Below are 19,592 nucleotides of genomic sequence, written 5' to 3'. Positions count from 1 at the left end.
TCCATCTGTACCTTCTACCTCTGGAGCAAGCTGGGGAAGGCAGAGGTCCTATTATTCCAGCTCTGAGTCAGATAAAGGGTGCGCCAACTGCATACTGAGGGTCTACTCTGTTCCCACTGGTAACACTGTTTGGTCACATCTCTCAGAAGATGCTGTCTTAGAGGCTTAGGGGAAGGGGTAAGAGGAGGCGAATACTTGTCCAGCTGGTTCAGGCAGTGCAGGAAGGAGAAGCCGAGAGTGAGGGAGAGTGGACAGCCCGCAAAAGCATGTGGTGGGAAGCTGCAGGGAATCTCACCTCTGAAACACCAGTAATCCCACCACTGACGGCAAATGTCCCGAGGAGGACCGGCGACAGGTACAGGCCAGCCAAGGGCCTGTGGGGGCTCTTTTGGTAGTAGCGGTGGATGAAGGAAAGGCTCTGTGTGATCCGAATGGCCATGTTAAAGCAATTAGCCAAGATGAAGCCCACGCTGCCACACCAACGGGTCAGGAGATAGGATAACATCAGGAATGAAGATGACAGGCCCAGCATTGTGAAATTGTACCTGGGGAGAGGGAGACAAGCAAAGCAGGGCAGTGGGTACCCTGTCTCAAGACAGGACTATCGCAAAAAAACTGGCTGTGAACTTGAATTCACAGCAAGCACCTCTGAATTCCCATAATCTAGCTGGTTTTCATAACATTGAATGCTATACAGATAACATAATGGAACAGTAAGAAAATGAACAACTCAAGATACTTGTAGTTTTTAAGGATAATAATTGGTTAGTTGAAGTGACACTTTGTGATCAAAACACACAAAAATCCTGTCCAGCCCAAGCCTTCAAAGTGAGGCTCAAGAATATGACCCCGCTAATAATTCTAGATGAATGCTAACTCTGGGACAGGCACTGTGAGGGGCGCTAGGGATACACTGGTGAAGGGACACACATGGTCCTGGGCCGGTGGAGCTTGGATTCGTTTTACAGTCAAGGAAACCAGGCAGAGAGAGGCTGAGTAATTGGCCTGAAGAGTGAGCCAACACTCCAACCTGACCCCTGGCCCCTGAACTTCGGCGCCTCACACTGCTTCCCTTGGAAAATGCAGTAGCCCCATAACCTTGGCCAGTGGACCTCACTCAAACCAAGTGACCAGCCTTCACAATGAAACGTAAAGAGACAGCAAGGCCTGCGTCCCCTTCAGCGTTCTCTAGACTCGCACACATCCTTCTTCCTGCTCACTATTATCTCTAGAGCTCTTTGGATCTATGACAGGATGAATTATACCGCTCTTTTCACTTCTCTGATTTAAAGCAGCATGTCACTTAGTTATATTCACTTCTCAGCAAAGATAGCATAGCTGCCATAGTCCCCCAAAAGGCTTGTGGTACAGCCACAAACAAACTTCTCCAGCATCTGGTTTCTACCTAGTGCACAGCAGGCACTCTAAGTGCATAGCTGTTGTGGAGGGAGCCAAACCCCTTAGGCCCCCAAGCTGTGTCTCCTGGTTAGGAAACCTCAGAGGCCACCACTCAAGTTCTGCACATGAGGGGTGGTAAGAAAGCCACTGTGTGCTCTCAATGCCCAGGTACTGGTCCCCAGGCTAACCAAGCCCAACCCAAGGTGGTGTGGAGATATATTTTACCAGAGTGGGTGGTAAGAATACCACACACACACACACACACACACACACACACACACACATACTATACTCCAAACAGGGGAAGTGTGCTTTCATCCAGAATTCTAAAGAGCAACTGAAGTACAAGAGCCCACACCTCCATAGAGGACGTTTCTCCACTAACTACTAATCAGTGATCAGAATGGCCAACTTCCTAACAAGCCACTGAGGGTGGGGCCCATCACAGATCAGTACTCTGACCTCTTGTCCAGAAAGAAGCAGAGATGTGTAATCTGTTTGTTCTTTTCAGAAACTATCTCAGAAAGGTCTGTAAGACCAATCCTTGGAGTCTAAGCCATAGATTTACAAACTTTCAAAGTCATTCTCACCCAACTCCAAGTAAAATGGCAACAATGGGTAATTCATGCTAACTCAAGTAGGGACAAATTCAACAGTGTAGCTTCTTTGGTGTGGCCATTTGGGAGGAGCTGACAACGATGGGGTCCACTGTTTTTCACCAGAAGAGGCCACTGCAGCTGTTGAGCTTTCCAGAACTCACAAACCTATAGCCATAAAGGCATAATCCACCTCAGGAAAAGATAAGGAATTCAAAGATGCAATTAAAATACCAATTTCTAAATCAATGTGAAGTTAATCAGTGACAATAATGATTATTTTATAAGGTTTGGTTAAGATAAACAGTAAATTATTTATAAATGTTTTTTCCATGGCCCCAAGAAGATATTGGACTTAAAACTAGGCCTATGAAAAGATGGATGGCCAAGGACAGCAGTCACAGCAGCAACTGAAGCGTCCCCCAGCGGGTGATGGTTGAATACATTAAGGCAGAGCCATACAATGTAGCCTGTGTGGCCATGAGAAGAATGGCACCAATCTCTTATGTACCAAAGTGAGAAGATCACATTCATCTTTCATTCAACACTTATGGACTCCAACTTGATTTTGGGTATTCCAGGGCCAACAAATCAACAAAGGAGCTGTCAATCTTGGGCCTCTGCATCACTGTCCCCTCTGTCTGGAACACTCTGCCCCATCTTTGCATGGCAGATTCTTCTTGGTCATCCAGGCCTCAGCATAAATGCCACTTCCTTAGAGGGGCCTGCACACCTTACTCAATCTAAAAAGGCCCTCATTCTCACTACACAACCCTGTTTTAGTCCTCCACACAGCACAACATTATCTTATTTATTTACTGTTTTGCTACCTGCCTCTCCCACTGTCAGCTCCAGGAGAGTAGGGATCTTGTCTTATTTGTTGCTGAATTCCTAGAGCTTAAAAGAATACCTGTTAAAGAGAAGATGCTCAAAAAGATTTGTCAGACGAAGGAAAGAAAATGAGATAGCCTTAACAAAACAGACAAAAATTCTTTAATAGGGCATAATGAAAAATCCATCAATCGGGGCCACCCGGTAGCACAGTGATTAAGTTCATGCACTCTGCTTCGGTGGCCCAGGGTTCACAGGTTCGGATCCCAAGCATGGACCTAGCACTGCTTGTCAAGCCATGCTGTGGTGGCATCCCACATAAAGTAGAGGAAGACTGGCATGGATGTTAGCTCAGTGACAATCTTCCTCAAGCAAAAAGAGAAAGATTGGCAACAGATATTAGCTCAGGGGCAGTCTTCCTCACACACACACACACAGAAACCCAAAAACCATCCATCATATTCTCTCTATACTATGAGGTTATTAAAAAAAAAAGCAACTTGCACTTCAAAGGATGTTCTAATATTTCACATGCAACCAAATGCCCCACTTTTATTTGGAAAAACACTGATTAACCTGAAGTTGGTTAAGTAAAAACCCATGATTTTATCAATTATTTTTTTCAATTCAGAATCTGGGATGTCCAACGTAAATCGATCATAACATTGAACTAAGCGGCCCAATTCTACCATAAAAGCTCTTACTAAAGTTTTATGTCTGCTTAAATTTATAGAGATGACAAAAATGCCAGGCTCTGTGATGAGCCCAGGTGCTCCACATGCTCAGAGCAGGGCCGGGGCTTGGGGCCAGGGGCCCAGGCAGAACTGGGGCTACTATATTTACCACGTGTCTGAAGACCATGCTTAATGTCACATTTTACTCTTATGGGAAGTGAGTTACTTCAGGGGGAACTGCATTAGAAGGTGCTCTGGCTCTGTCTTTTCTCTGTTAACTAATACCATGAAAATAATTTTCCAGATATTTATGGACTGTCAAAATCCCATTGTAACTAACTTAAAAACTTGTTTCCTTTGGTTCAATACAACATAAGAGGAAAGAAAGCAGCCAGCCACTGTCTACATTCCCTCATGATTTGGCCGTAAGAGATTTTTTTAAACATTTTAAGCAAGTTTAGTGTCAACTCTCCCCCTCAACACTAATGCTGGAATTATTGTAATAGAATTCTCTTCAGAGAGACAGATTCCTAGTCTGGAGCTCTCTTCCACTATGCCTCAGTGTATGTTTTAAATTATATTTTTTATATATTTAGTATGTTTTAAATTATATTTTTTATATATTTAGTATGTTTTAAATTATATTTAAAAATGTTAGAAGCACCTTTCAAATAAAAACTGTATTTTCAAAGTTAAAGTTAAATAGACCTTTTCATAAATGAAAAAAATCAAGGGATGGACTCAAAGAAGTTTTATAGCTATAAATTTAACTATCTGAGGTAAAAACCATGTCTAGACCACTATTTGAAAACTACGGTTGTGACCCAAAAGTAGGGCTGGGAAGTCAATTTAGTTGGTCATGACACGGTAGTTGAAGAAGTGAAATAGAGGGCCGGCCTGGTGGCGCAGCAATTGAGTTCACACGTTCCGCTTCTTGGCGGCTGGGGGTCCGCTGGTTGGGATCCCGGGTGTGGACATGGCACTGCTTGGCAAAAGCCATGCTGTGGTAGGCATCCCACATATAAAGTAGAGGAAGATGGGCATGGATGTTAGCTCAGGGCCAGTCTTCCTCAGCAAAAAGAGCAGGATTGGCAGTAGTTAGCTCAGGGCTAATCTTCCTCAAAAAAAAAAAGAAAAAAGAAATGAAATAGAATGGAATAAAAACCATCAGTGTGTCCTGTGCATAACTAGGGTACTTACTGCTGTGTGAAAGCTTCGTTTCAGTCATGTCCACCTAAATATGTATGGGTCACAGTGCTAATGCAGTTTTTACTGATAAAGCTGGTCTGGGCCAGTGGTTCCTAAGGCCCTAGCTATCATCAGAAATCTCCTGAAGCTGCATAATAAAACAGATTCCCTGGCCCAAGCCCCTAAAATTCTAGTTGTTGGTCTTGGAGGGGGCCAGTACTTCCAAGGTGAATCTGGTCTGGGCTGGGATGGCTGCTCCAGACTCTAATCCTCAACTACGGTAGCAAACAGTCACCAAGCTGCTTTTTGCGACAGCCCCAAATGGGAAGCAGATAGAGGCAGCTCTGAAATGGGAGGAAGAGTTCCCCAACTCTTTGAGCTGCCCCTTCCCCATCCCACCCCCACACCGGGCCTCTCAGGGCTTTCAACAGCACTCAAGGCATTACAGAGCAGCAGAAACCCCCCAAGGGACCCAGGCCTCAAGGGGCAAAGGGATAATGAGGGCTACTTGCCCTATTACCTACACTCACCCCTCTACTCTCTTCTCCTGTTTCCTCTCTCTTCTTCTCCCCTATCAGTTTTATCCTTGTCCTCAACCTCATCCTGTAGTGACATCTTAAGATACTGTCTTGCTACTTTTGGCATTCGGGACACAAGAATTAATGACCCTGGATGGGTGTGGGCCAGAGGCTCTGAGCCAGGAGTCACGTCAGAATCACTGACGATTCAAAAAACATACACATGCTCGGAGGCCTGCTGATCCTGCAGGTGTGGGAGGAGAGAGAGTGGTGGAAGTAGGGTGGGCAGGAATCTGCATTTCTAACAAGCTCTGTGGCGGATTTTGACTCATAACAAGTGTTAAGAACCAGTGCTTGAGGTTCCAGGACAGAGGTCTTGATCTGGGGTCAATGGAAGGGAAAAAAATGTGGCAAAACGTGTATGTGCACTTAGGCCTTTCTCTGAGGAGAGGTGTCACAGATCCCTGAGATTCTCAATGATCCTTGAATCAGATTCTCAGGGGTAGGACTCTGCATCTTGAAGAAGCTCCTTGGTAACTGTACGGGATTGGAATTGGCCATCCCAAGTTATGTCTATTTGCCATGAGAATTATTTTGGGCTGGCTACTTTTCAAAACTGCAGACATGAGAGAAACTCTGAAAAGTAGAATTTCCTTACCCTTTGTAAGAGACGTTTACATTTGTAAGGGAAATCTCCATCTGTAAAGGTGTCTCCCTCTCTGTCCCAGGAAGAAGGGGGGTGACCTTATCTCTAGAAACTCTTATCAAGGCAGAAGGCAAGGACTTAAATCTGCATAATAACCTTACTCTTGTTTACTGTGCTTGTCTGGTAACCTTCTGTAACTGACTCACGCTACCCCCAACATCCTCCTTTGTCTTTAGCTGAGGATGGTATTTAAGGTGAGAGCTTCCACCATTTAGGTGAATTGCTCAGTTTTCCTGGGTCTCTCCCATGTACACGTTATAAAACTTTAATTTTCTTCTGTTATTCTGTCTCATGCAAATTTAACTTGTTGTCCAGCAAGGACCCAGAGTGGGTAGAAGAAATGTCTTCCTCCCCTGAATAACCCACTGGAGCACTGGGCAAGGAGGTAGAGGAGTGGAGCTTGTCTTGTGCCTGCCTCCGCAAACCTGTACTGACATAACCCTTCAGAGCCCAGATGCCTTCGTCCACAAAGGGAGGCAAAGAGCAGCTGCTGCCCCCACAGCCCTACCTCAGGAAGGACTAACTGAATGGTGCCTGTGCAAGGATGGCCTAGGGAAAACCCCACACTAGTGGTCTCGGGGCTACCTCTAAAACAGCCTTCCGTAAATGCATGTTGAGAACGAAAAGAAAGATTGGCAAGCCACTTCATTTTGGTTGAAGGCCATGATTAAAAGTGTGTCTTTAAGGTTACCTACCTGTCAACCTCCTCTTTGCTCATGGCAGCAAATGTGAAACACTCGGTCACTCCATTGATGGCAAGCAGGAGGACGTAGAGACAATAGGAGCGCAGCAAAATAGGACCTATAAGGAAAACAACCCACTGTGATCCCAGAGCCCAAGGAGGAGGCCCACATGCACCCTCAGTTGAACTGGATGGCAGAGAATGCCAGAACTGGGTCATGAGCCCAGCCAGTATCGTCAATGGGCAGATGCATGCTTGAGCCTATGGTCTTAAGTACCTGGAAGGACTCTCCCAGCACTCCACAGCACTGACTAAAATAAACAGCTAAAAACAAAAGGACAGTTATGAATAAATGTACCAATCTCTTGCTTAACAACGATTATCTGACCAGCAAGTAAATCTTCTCGCTTTTTAAATCAGAATGAAGAGGCCCACTAGTTTGAGCACTCAAGGACACTGGTGGCCCTGCATAATAAGAGAACCTCAGTTGAGGAATAAAAACCACATGATCAATTCAATAGATGCAGAGAAGGCATTTGACAAGATCCAACAGCCACTTATGATAAAAACTCTGAACAAAATGGGCATAGAAGGAAACTACCTCAACATAATAAAGGCCATATATGACAAACCCATAGCCAACATCATTCTCAATGGGCAAAAACTGAACGCCATCCCCCTGAAAACAGGAATGAGACAAGGATGCCCTCTATCACCACCCTTTTTTTACATAGTACTGGAGGTCCTGGCCAGAGCAATCAGGCAAGAAAAAGGAATAAAAGGAATCCAAATAGGGAGGGAAGAAGTGAAACTCTCGCTGTTTGCAGATGACATGATCTTATATATAGAAAACCCCAAAGAATCCATTGGAAAACTGTTAGAAGTAATCAACAACTACAGCAAAGTTGCAGGGTATAAAATCAATTTGCATAAATCAGTAGCATTTCTATACTCCAGTAATGAACCAACAGAAAAAGAACTCAAGAATACAATACTATTCACAATCACCACAAAAAGAATAAAATACCTTGGGGTAAATTTAACTAAGGAAGTGAAGGACCTATATAATGAAAATTACAAGGCCTTTCTGAGATAATTGGATGATGACATAAGGAGATGGAAAGACATTTCATGTACGTGGATTGGAAGAATAAACATAGTTAAAATGTCTGTTCTACCTAAAGTAATCTATAGATTCAACGCCATCCCAATCAGAATCCCAATGACATTCTTTATAGAATTAGAAGAAAGAATCCTAAAATTCATATGGGGCAACAAAAGACCCCGAATTTCTAAAGCAATCCTGAAAAAAAAGAACAAAACGGGAGGCATCACAATCCCTGACTTCAAAACATACTACAAAGCTACAGTAATCAAAACAGCATGGTACTGGTACAAAAACAGATGCACAGATCAATGGAACAGAATTGAAAGCCCAGGGGCTGGCCCCGTGGCCGAGTGGTTAAGTTCGCACGCTCTGCTGCAGGTGGCCCAGTGTTTCATTGGTTCGAATCCTGGGTGCGGACATGGCACTGCTCATCAAACCACGCTGAGGCAGCGTCCCACATGCCACAACTAGAAGGACCTGCAACGAGGAATATACAACTATGTACTGGGGGGCTTTGGGGAGAAAAAGGAAAAAAATAAAATCTTTAAAAAAAAAAAAGAATTGAAAGCCCAGAAATAAAACCACACATCTATGGACAGCTTATCTTTGACAAAGGAGCTGAGGGCATACAATGGAGAAAAGAAAGTCTTTTCAACAAATGGTGCTGGGAAAACTGGAAAGCCACATGTAAAAGAAGGAAAATTGACCATTCTTTTTCACCATTTGCCAAAATAAACTCAAAATGGATCAAAGACCTAAAGGTGAGACCTGAAACCATAAGGCTTCTAGAAGAAAACGTAGGCAGTTCACTCTTTGATATCAGTATTAAAAGGATCTTTTCGGACACCATGCCTTCTCAGAGAAGGGAAACAATAGAAAGAATAAACAAATGGGACTTCATCAGATTAAAGAGCTTCTTCAAGGCAAATGAAAACAGGATTGAAACAAAAAAACAACCCACTAACTGGGAAAAAATATTTGCAAGTCATATATCTGACAAGGGCTTAATATCCATAATATATAAAGAACTCTCACAACTCAACAACAAAACATCAAACAACCCAATCAAAAAATGGGCTGGAGACATGAACAGACATTTCTCCAAAGAAGATATACTGATGGCCAATAGGCACATGAAAAGATGCTCATCATCACTGATCATCAGGGAAATGCAAATCAAAACTACACTAAGATATCACCTTACACCCGTTAGAATGACAAAAATATCTAAAACTAATAGCAACAAATGTTGGAGAGGTTGCGGAGAAAAAGGAACCCTCACACACTGCTGGTGGGAATGCAAACTGGTGCAGCCACTATGGAAAACAGTATGGAGATTCCTCAAAAAATTAAAAATAGAACTACCATGCGATCCAGTCATCCCACTACTGGGTATTTATCCAAAGAGCTTCAAGTCAGCAATCCCAAAAGTCCTATGCACCCCAATGTTTGTTGCAGCACTGTTTACAATAGCCAAGACGTGGAAGCAACCTAAGTGTCCAGCAACAGACAAATGGATAAAGAAGATGTGGTACATATATACAATGGAATACTACTCAGCTGCAAAACAGAACAAAATCATTCCATTTGCAATAACATGGATGGACCTTGAGAGAATTATGTTGAGTGAAATAAGCCAGCGAGAGAAGGATAATCTGTGTATGACTCCACTCATATGAGGAATTTAAAATTATGGACTAAGAACAGTTTAGTGGATGCCAGGGGAGAGGTAGGGTGGGGGGTGGGCACAAAGGGTGAAGTGGTGCACCTACAACATGACTGACAAACATTAATGTACAACTGAAATTTCACAAGATTGTAACCTATCAATAACTCAATAAAAAAAAAAAAAAAAAAAGAGAACCTCAGTTGAGAGGTCCTGAAGAAAAGACCTTGGAGAGAAGCCCGGGGCTCAAGAGCAGCAGGAAGCCACGGAGATAGAGCACCCACAAATCTTCAGGAAGAGCCAAAGCCTACAATGTTCTTTTCTCCTAAAACAAAGTGATGTGTTTCTACAGCTAACTAAAAAACTTTGGACAAATCTGCCAACAAAAGATTAGGAGCCTTACGAATAGGACTGATCCCCTCTTCTCAGAGGGCCATTATCAAGAAGCAGCCAAGCAATTTCTAATAAAACAAACATATACCTAGCTTATGACCCAGCAATTTCATGCCTAAGTACACATCCAACAGAAATAAGCACACATGTTCACAAAAACACTTGTACAAAAATGCCCATAGCAGTTTTATTCATAATAGCCAAAACAAACCATCAAGAGAAAGGATAAACTGCGGGCCATCCATACAAAGAAATACTTCTCAGCAATCAAAGAGGAAAAAATGACTGATCCATGTAAAAACATGCATGAATCTCAAAAACCTTATATTGAGGGAAAGAAGCCAAAGACAAAAGTGTCCATGCTATATGATTTCATCTACATGAAATTCTTTTTAAAAGTAATACTAATCTATGGTGATAGAAATCAGATCAGGGGTTGCCTCTGAGGTAGAGGGGGCAGTGGACTGGAAAGGGCCCTGAGAGAACTTCCTGGGGTAATGGAAATGTTCTGTGTCTTAATGTGGATGTTGGTTACGTGGGTGTATATATTTGTCAAAACTCACCAAACTATGGTCTTAAAAGAGTATAGCATTTTACTTTATGTAAATTAGACCTCAATAAAGAAAAAACTTAACGACTAAAAGAAAACGGGGCGACTGAAGTTTCAGAGTCTCATAATCTGGAACTTATTCATGGTTTACGAAAGCTGTTTAATATGAAAGATCCTTGTGCCATGGAGACCCTACACAGTTGTATGGCAGTCAAAAATTACCAAAGGAATATTAATAGGGCAGACGTGATGCCCAACAAAAACTGTTTTCCATGGCTCTCTCCTGGGCTCCACATTGTATCAAGCCACGCTGCACTTCATTCCTCAAGCCACTGCAGAAAGTAGCCTGGCCCCCACCGCAGCTGAGGGACGACTCCAGACAAGGTGGTAGGGAGCAGATGCTGCCCTGGGATGGCTCGAGGCTATGCCTACTGTGCCTGCTGCATCTCTCTACCTTCCTCTCTCTGAGAGAAAGGAACGGGGTTCCTCTCATAACCTGCACTTCTCACTTGGTAATGGAAAGCTAATAGCATGTGTGGGCCTAGTGAAGGTGGATAGTGAGCTGCTTTGCAACACGGAGAACACAAACTCTTGCATGAAACTGATTCAAGTGGAAAGGCTCTGAGTCAATTTTAGGGAAAAAGGCTAAAATTGGGGAATTCATGGATGGAACCTCAAACTATGGATTGAACTGAGGGGTGTTATGGGTTGAATTATATACCCCAAAAAAGTATGTTGGTGTCCTAACACTTAGTACCTTAGAAACGATCTTATTTGGAAATATGGTCTTTATAGAGAAAATCAAGTGAAATTGAGGTCATTAGGGTGGGCGCTAACCCATTATGGTGGTGTCCTTACAAAAAGGGGAAATTTGGGCACAGGGACACTCATAGAGGGAAAACGATGTGAAGACACACAAGGAGAAGACAGCCATGTGACTGGAGTAATGTATCTACAAGCCAAGGATTGTCAGCAAACACCAGAAGCTAGAAGAGGCAAGGAAGGGTCCTCCTCTAGAGCCATCAGAGAGCATGGCCCTGCTGACACCTTGATTTCAGACTTCGGACCTCCAGAACCGTGAGACAATCCATTTTTATTGTTTTAAGCCATCCAATTTGTTGTATATTGTTATTGCAGCCCTAGGAAACTAATACAACAGGATAGAGGGAAAAAACAGATTTTAAAAAGTAAAAGAAGAGAGAAGCACCTAAGACATAAATGTGAGAATCTCAGGGAAGAACACCAATGTGTGTTTTTCTAAAGGGTGGAAAAGCTAGGTATGAGAAAGATTCCTGAGAAAAGTCTCTAGAGTACTTACAAAGCCCCTAATTACACACAGTGCTGATCATAAATAATACAAAGCAAAACCACAGTGCCTCCCACGGAAGCCTGTCCATGCTGTGTCTGAGTCCCACATTTGGAGATGGTAGCACAGAAGCTAGAGGGTGTAAGAAGCCAATTCAGGTCACTGGCAAGTCCCCTTCCCGGGTAAGGACAAAGACCAATATGCAACTGGGGCAACTGAGGACAGCAGCATTGCAAGTTCTACTTTCAAAACTAGGGTGGTTGGGCTCAGCCATGGAAAGTTGCCCTTCTTTTCTGATTAATTCAGGAAGACTTTCTGGAGGAAAGCAAGTTTTGTGAGGTATTTAAGTGAACAAAAAAGACTGTTGCTGGGGAGGGGAGAGCAGCAGTGTTAGTATTTTCTGGTGTAGAAAAGGCATTCGGGTACAGTCAGGAGAAGTGCAAGGAGATGAGGGGCAGCACAGAGACAAGGGAAGGAAAGCCAGCAGGCACCCTGGGGAGATGGACTGACCCTACTAGAGGCCCCTATGGGTTTGACAGAGAGCTGCAAGTTTGGTCAGAATGAGAGGCAGCTACAATGAGGAGAAAAATGCTAGAAGACCCTGTTGGGGCAGTGATGCTGATGGAGCCCTGGGCCAGGCAAGAGACGACAATGGTCCTAAAGATCCTGCAGTGGCACACCAAACCACATATTCTTTTCAGAGACTGAGAAACCAGACCATTCTCAAGACTCTACTTAGTCTAAAGATGAGACTGGGAGAGTACCTTTTTGAGTCTAAAATTATGACTGACTCTGATGTAAACCATTAGAGACAGAATTTATTATCTTAGAAATCAACTAGCACTGACCCTTTAATTGATAAGTCTATTATCAATGCTCAAAACTGGCACCAGCATCTCATTTATATATCGTCTGTGATTGATTATGCCACCAGGTGAGCATGACATTAATGAGACAGCCTTCTCCTCCTGGCAGTGTCCTGTGATTGCCTGCCTTGGTGCTTACCTTTCAGAAGGTTTCTGTGAAAGGTTTCTGTTTCTGTGAAACAGCTGAGTCCCAGTCTCTGCACACTCACTTACTAATGGCTTCCAATGAGATCTCCCTGCAGTTGCCTGATGGAAATGTTCTTCTTCTCAAGGTACATGCCCGGGGAGCTGCAAACCACTTCATTGGTTTCATAGCAGGTGTTTTTCCAAATTTAATGACCTTTGCTCTAGTATAGAAACTTGACCCTTCTTCCCCTAACACGAAACGTTTGGGACCCATTATAGTGGAGACTAAAACATTATCATGAATTTGTGAAATGGCATTTGACAAAGTCTCCAATTTTACATTGAGATGGAGCAGAAGAAAGAAGACTTCAAAGTTTCTGTCTAGTGACTTGAGGAATTAAAAACATCTTTGCCAAACCCAAGATGAAACATTGCAAATGGATTGCCAGCCTATGGCCCCAGGGATTTTGAAAGTGGTCGAGTCCCCAGGGCCGAGCAAGTGCTGTGAGACACTCAGTGGCCTGAGCACCAGGTGTTTTACAGTTACAATGCCTTCAATACTTTTCTCCTTCAAAACAAGAGTCACTGGATTAAACATACCATTTTATTTGCCGAGATCAATTTTATTCTCTGCAAATGGCTCTGGGTTATCCTTCAGAGGCTTTCATGCATCAGCCCACGAGATTGATGTGACATTTACCATCTTCAGATGTATTTCGTACCAAGTGCAGACTCACTAGAGCCTGCTCTCCGCTTCCTCCTTCACCCAATGGAGTCCGAGGAAGCACTTGGCAAAATACACTTGAGCCTGAGAGGAAAGCCAAGGAATCGTAGCTCCTCCAAGTGAGGCTGGGGAACTGAGTGACCCGGTGCCAAAGGCCCTGACCGCACCCTGAGCTGTGGTCTGACCTTGTGTGAGGGGAACAGTCCCACAGCCCCAGCCACCGACGATTTTCCCTACACTGACATGGATATCAACTATATGTGCACAAGTTCTTGAATTTCACAAGACTCTTCTATTTCTGTTTGGAAATTAGAGCAAATCTGGCAAAACTGTTGCTCATACCTGATCCTGAGCTAAGCATGGCCCCTCCGTAGATATCCAAAGCCAGCTGCGAATAGGCAAAGCCAAAAACAGTGATGGTCAGGCCAGCCAGCAGGGCCAGCTTGAGGAGGGACTCCAAAACCACGGCAGCCACAGCAACATCCTCCTGGGGCCAGGGAAGAGGGAAGGAAGTTGGATGAATCATGAGCTAAAGAAAAACTTCACATCTGGCCTTCTCCTTTGCTATTTTCCAGATCACTCTTTCAACTGGTGACGCCATCACTGCTTTTCTGTAGCCTATGTTTGTTTCTATGTCAATCGGCAAATGAAGGAAAAAAGACAATGTGTACCTCCTTAGGTAGTGAGGAGGAGGTTTAGTTTTTAACTTATTTTAGATAAATTATTTCAAATGTTGCTTAGGAAACACTCACTTTCCCCTCTGATATTCACTCTTAAATGGACAGCAAGTTTTACACTGCTAACCAGCTTCATCAGTGTGCTGCTTCTGACAAACGTCTCCAAATCCTGATGTTCCTGTGAATGTAGGCTTAGGAAAGTATTCCAAATCAGACTGAGAACCAGATTAACTCATTTTGAAATATTGTATATAAACTATATTTTGCACCTATCTTCTAAGACTTGTAAGAGGATGACTTACCTTGCTTTTAATTCTAAGAGAGTCAGACATTTTCAATGGTTTTAGAAAAAGTTAAGCTTTTACAACCAGATACTTCTGGATTAAAATCTCTTTTTCTGTTTTACTAACAAGAGTATGTAGATTCTCACAGTCAGAATGTAGCTCTGGGCACTTTACAGTCCTTAACAAGCTTAAACCAAATGATCACATCCTTTCTTCCCCATGCCCTAGATTAGCCTTGCCCAGTCTCTGCATCCTCTGGCTCCTTAGGTTCTTGAGAATCTGAGGATGGAGGAGGCAATCTCATTCTTATACCTAAGACTAGACCATGGGAGACAGCTGTAGAGCGTTCTGAGAGGGCTGGGTCAAGAAGATGGCCACAAAGAGGGACAAAGGGGTGACAAGGAAGGGCCAGCCAGGAGGAAAGGGAGAAGGCTGTAAAAGAAGTGAGCTCAGGGTCCTGCCATCATTCAGAATGTGATAAAAGAATAAAATCTAGAGGAAAATTTCAAATCAAACAGAATGGAAACATACTGCTCCACATTTCTGTCTTACCATTAGAGAGAGAATTCACTTGAGAGGTGGTGACATAAGAACCAAGACTACCTGCTTCTGAAGTGTGGCATCCTTTCCTCTCTCCAGCACCTTAGCAAAGAAGATATAAAAACTCTCCTCTATCGGCTGGAAAATTAATCTGGCCACAAGGGAGCCAAGATTATTCACTATATCATATATACCTACAAAACAAAAAGGAAGAAACACCAATCCTCCTGGTTTTTCTATTTGAATTTTCACAGCACTATTAAAATGTTTTTTCTCATTTAATTATTTTTAAATTAAACTTTTTGAGATAATTATAGATTCATGTGTAGTTGTAAGAAATAATAGAGAGATCCATGTACCCTTTGCCCAGTTTCCCCAAATAGTAACATCTTGCAAAACTTTAATACAATGTCACAACTAGGATACTGACATTGATAGTCATTTCCATCACCAGCACTTTTTTATAAAAGTCATTAATGACAAGTTGATTTTTTTCTATTTTTATTTCCACTACTTTGAGATTATATTAAAAAATAAATATGAAAACAATATTGAGACCTATCTAGCCACACAAATATGGGGCAAATCTTTGTGACTGTGAAGGAGAGCTCCATTTTCTCCTCTCTTAGTACCTCCCAACCCCTACAATGAGCACCAGAGCTCTGCAGAAAACAGGGTCAGGACAGAGATCTCAACAGAGAACATGCTACCCAAGTCACATGAGAGGGGATAGTTAGGACACTACATATTTACAGAGACATACAATTTTCAATCTTCGGGATTTGTTTTTTTACAATCTTCATTTTTTATAATCTTCAGGTTCAGTTTTCATTAAACGTATCAAACTGCAGAGAAAAATATTAGAAAATAGCTACTAACAGTATTCACCTTTAATTAAAACACTACAGAATTTCATCTTACCCTGATCGCCAAAATTTAACACATTCAAGAATGTCATCACATATCGCTCGCCTACAAATAGAAAAGAAAAATAATTAGCATTTCAAATGCACGTCGTTTTCTTGTTTCCTTTTCTCTTATCATCTATCAACTTTTCTAGCTGGCAAATACTCCCCAAAAGAGGAAAACTAGATAATTAGTTAAATATATGTTCCCTGTCCTAAGGTTAATTTCAAATAATCTCAAAATACAAACAATCTAGAAAGTGCTAGGGGATTTATTGACAGCAAATCTCCAAATCAGTTAAAAACAAAACAAAACAAAATCAATAAAACCAATCTATGGGGCTGGCCCTGTGGCCGAGTGGTTAAGTTCGCGCGCTCCGCTGCAGGTGGCCCAGTGTTTCGTTGGTTTGAATCCTGGGCGCGCACATGGCACTGCTCATCAAACCACGCTGAGGCAGTGTCCCACATACCACACCTAGAAGGACCCACAACAAAGAATATACAACTATGTACTGGGAGGCTTTGGGGAGAAAAAGGAAATAAATAAATAAATAAATAAATAAAACCTAATCTAATAAATTTAAGAAAAAAGTATGAGGAGATAACTAAAATGTTAATAATGAAAATGCTTGTTCCAAGTTTTAAGCGAGGTCAGATAATGTGAATGTAAATTCTGTGAAATGAAAGGTCCATGATTATGTGCACAGACTCATCAAAAGTTTCCTCGCCCAGTGGAGAAAGCTCCATGGAGGCTGTTAAGGCTGCAGAGCTCAAGTTCGTGATTCAAATCCAAGACAGTCTGATTGCCTTCAAGGTGAAGACATCAGTCCAGAGCCCCACTCTCCCACCCCCAGCTTCCAAGAATTTTCTTATTATCTTATGAGTGGAAAGCATTGACCACTATGGACATGGAGCATGAAAAGTGCCCACGGCCTGAAAGGGCAAATTCTCACCTCCTAGCAACTTGCTCAAAAAGGAAAGCAATGTGAAGAGACTAGAAGCAGTGACGATCTTCTCTCAAGTCTCTTCAGTCCTTGCCTCCCTACAATCTCCCAGCCACTGCATCTGCGGCAAGAACTTCTGCAGATCCTTCCAGGCACCTGCCCACAGGACTGCACTAGCTCCATCTGCATTTCTGCACTACTCTTATCCATCCTAACTGCTAACAGCTCTAGTTTTTTCAAAAACAGATCTTAAGTCAAGCCCTGCTTTCAGACCTTTAGTGTTTGCAAAAAGTCCAGGCTCCTTAATTCTGCATTTGAGGCCTCTTATAAATTGACCCCAAGCTATCTTTTTGGCTTTCCTTCACGAACTTTACCCCCACCTCACACATCAGTCTCTGCTACATTCCACCAGGTTTTTGTCCTTCCAGCTGCTCTGAGTCATGCTGGGTGAGTTGTGCTCCCAGCCTTGGCTCTTGGCATTCTTACCACCTAGCGTGGCTCTTCTGCACAATAGGCCTCTCCTTCCCACATTCTGTAAGCCCCCTGAGGGCAGGAACCACATCTCAGTCATCTCCCTGGTTTCCTAGCAGAGCTCCAGGAAATGAGCCACCTGGCAAATGAGCTAACATTTCCAAGCCCAGCCCTCGCAGCCTTGTATCAGAATTAACCACACAAACGTCTGTGTCTCTGGTAAGGGAACAAGCTCCTTGAGGCCATGGCCTGTTGCTCATTCATCTGTGTATTCTCAGCACCTGGCACACAGTGTTCAGGAAATGTGGGGGCAGAAAATAACAGCATATACATTTTTGCTACTACAGTGAATGATTTCAACTTTTTTGGAGCTGTAGTTTTTAGATAAAAAGAATCTGGGGGGGTCCTTGTAAAGCAACTTTGTTGTTTCACAGCCATGGAGATGGAGGCCCTGAGACGTTCCTAACAGCCCTCTGCCAGTTAGGCCAGAGCAGTCCAACCATGAGTGAGCAAGCCATCAGCATCAGAGTCAGGCCTGGCTCGGAGGCTTGACCACATGGCTAACTTACACCTGCTGCCGCAAACACACGTCTAGCCACTGCAATCCAGACAACCTCAACTCATTTAAGGTGCTCTTAAAACTCTGAGGGGAAAAAAGTGCCTATTTGCACCCACTCTTTCCGAAACTCTTTCCCTTTATTTTCCTATTCTAACAATAATGTGAACTACCACAATTCACAATTTCACTACAGTTACCTTCCTTTATCATCAAATACCTGTTGAACACCTATCATGTGCAGGCCCAGCAGGGTGCTGGGGAGACAGTGGTGAAAAGCACACTCCGAGCTCTCATGAAACTTACAGTTAAGGTACCTTCACTCAGCTCTCCGAAGGCTTCTGACCCTTACTTGCCCCAGAAGTCCTGTGAACAGTTTCACTTTTGCAATGGCGGTGTCATAGGCTCAGGGGAGAAGCCTGCACTCTCAAAGCTCAGAGAGTCCTCGCACGCCTCCTCATCCTAGGCCTTAACTCTCAGACGGGAATGTGAGGCTTAGGGGGATTTACTGCCCTTTGGGAGCATAATTAATAAAAAATAAAGAGAGAGGGGAAAAAGGAAAATAAGATAATAATGATGATGGTTATATTAGAATGCTGGAATTATAGGGACTTTTTTTCTACTTTCCAAAATTTCTGTAATGGGGTTATTTTTATAATTAAAAGATAATTTTTGAAAAGATTTAAAAATATGTTCAGTAACAGATATACAGATGTATAGACACATGACATTTATATATAGAGAGAAACCACTACCTTCAGCAGCTTATAGCTGCCTCAAATCTCATTCTTTAAACTAAAGCTGAGTATAAATAAACCAATACACATACACAGAAAAAGCAGATATACTTTCAGCTCTTTGCTGGTCCTCCACATTGGAAGCTCTGTCACTGTTAAACTGGAAAGCCTTACAAAGTAGAAGGCTGACCAAACTATCACACAGGTCAATCTTGTTGTTCAAGAAAATAAAATGATGAAAACCTGGTTCTTAAAAAAGTTCAAAAGAAGAAGAAAGTGTATAAAAAGTTAGGATAATGAGATTATGGATAGTTTCCTCTATTTTCCGAATTGTCTGTAACTGATATAATACCTTTATAATACATTATTTAAATGATAGAACATGTGGTTTTGGAGTTAGACTTGGATTCAAATTAAGTTGCTCCTCATTCCTGCAGAACTCTGCAGAAGTTATATAACCTCACTGACCCTCAGTTTCCTAATCCATAATAAATAGGGACAATGTCTTTCTTACAAGGCTGTGGAGAGATTTAAATTAGACAACTTAAGTAAAATATCAAACTAAATAAACGTTTGTTTCCCTCTCCTTGTTTAAAAAGCTCCCATTTCTGAGGTTCCTCTGCCCAGGGGGCTCTAGACTGGGAGGTCGGGATCTAGGTAATCAGCAGTTCCATGGAATCCCCTCGTTTACATATGGTTTCCTGACAGCGCAGAGTGACCTTTTACTTACCTTCAGTCAAAATCTGTTTCAAGAAAGACTGTTTGAAAAAACTCCAAGTCAATTTAGCCTCTTTCCAATTTACAAAAGCCTAGAAGAGAAAACAAAACAAAACAGAAACTGCCAGGTCTTAGAGTACAATAATGCTACTTGAGAGGCAAACTCATTTTGGCCCCTAAATCCCAACTTGGATAGTCTCCAATAATTTTTCATCTAATGCTAGGCACACAGATGGCATCCAACAAATAGTGGCAAAGAACTTACATTCCTAGACATGCAGACAAAGTCTCTGGGTGGAAGAGCCTCCCTGTGAGGGGCCTGCCCATGATTTATCACTGAGACCCCTAAACCCAGACAGTAAGCTGACCACATCCAACACACACAGCTCACAGTCAGTTCTCTCCTTAAGAAACGTCTGAAGCATGCCA

At 42.7% G+C, this 19,592-nt stretch overlaps 1 protein-coding gene across 10 annotated transcripts in view; it reads right to left on the bottom strand.

The window, feature by feature from the left end:
- The window catches only part of RFT1 (RFT1 homolog), a 60,335-nt gene that overhangs the window by 1,710 nt on the left and 39,033 nt on the right, over positions 1–19,592 (bottom strand). For 3 of the 10 annotated variants that reach the window (XM_070492754.1, XM_070492748.1, XM_014828440.3), the window contains exons 7-12: positions 19,177–19,255; positions 15,755–15,805; positions 14,897–15,027; positions 13,675–13,819; positions 6,607–6,712; positions 296–545 (exon numbers count right to left, since the gene is read on the bottom strand). In XM_070492754.1, coding sequence (XP_070348855.1) covers positions 296–545; positions 6,607–6,712; positions 13,675–13,819; positions 14,897–15,027; positions 15,755–15,805; positions 19,177–19,255 — 762 coding nt within the window. Of the gene's footprint in view, positions 1–295; positions 546–2,970; positions 3,188–4,407; positions 4,618–6,606; positions 6,713–13,674; positions 13,820–14,896; positions 15,028–15,754; positions 15,806–19,176; positions 19,256–19,592 lie in introns of those variants that run through there. The other 7 variants (XM_070492750.1, XM_044754491.2, XM_070492749.1 and 4 more) reach the window with 5 other exon arrangements.

This window comes from Equus asinus, chromosome 21 (assembly GCF_041296235.1).
Source record: "Equus asinus isolate D_3611 breed Donkey chromosome 21, EquAss-T2T_v2, whole genome shotgun sequence".
Taxonomy (NCBI): Eukaryota; Metazoa; Chordata; class Mammalia; order Perissodactyla; family Equidae; genus Equus; species Equus asinus.
Note: the sequence above shows the minus strand (reverse complement) of the source record. Positions and strands in the feature narration are given on the sequence as shown.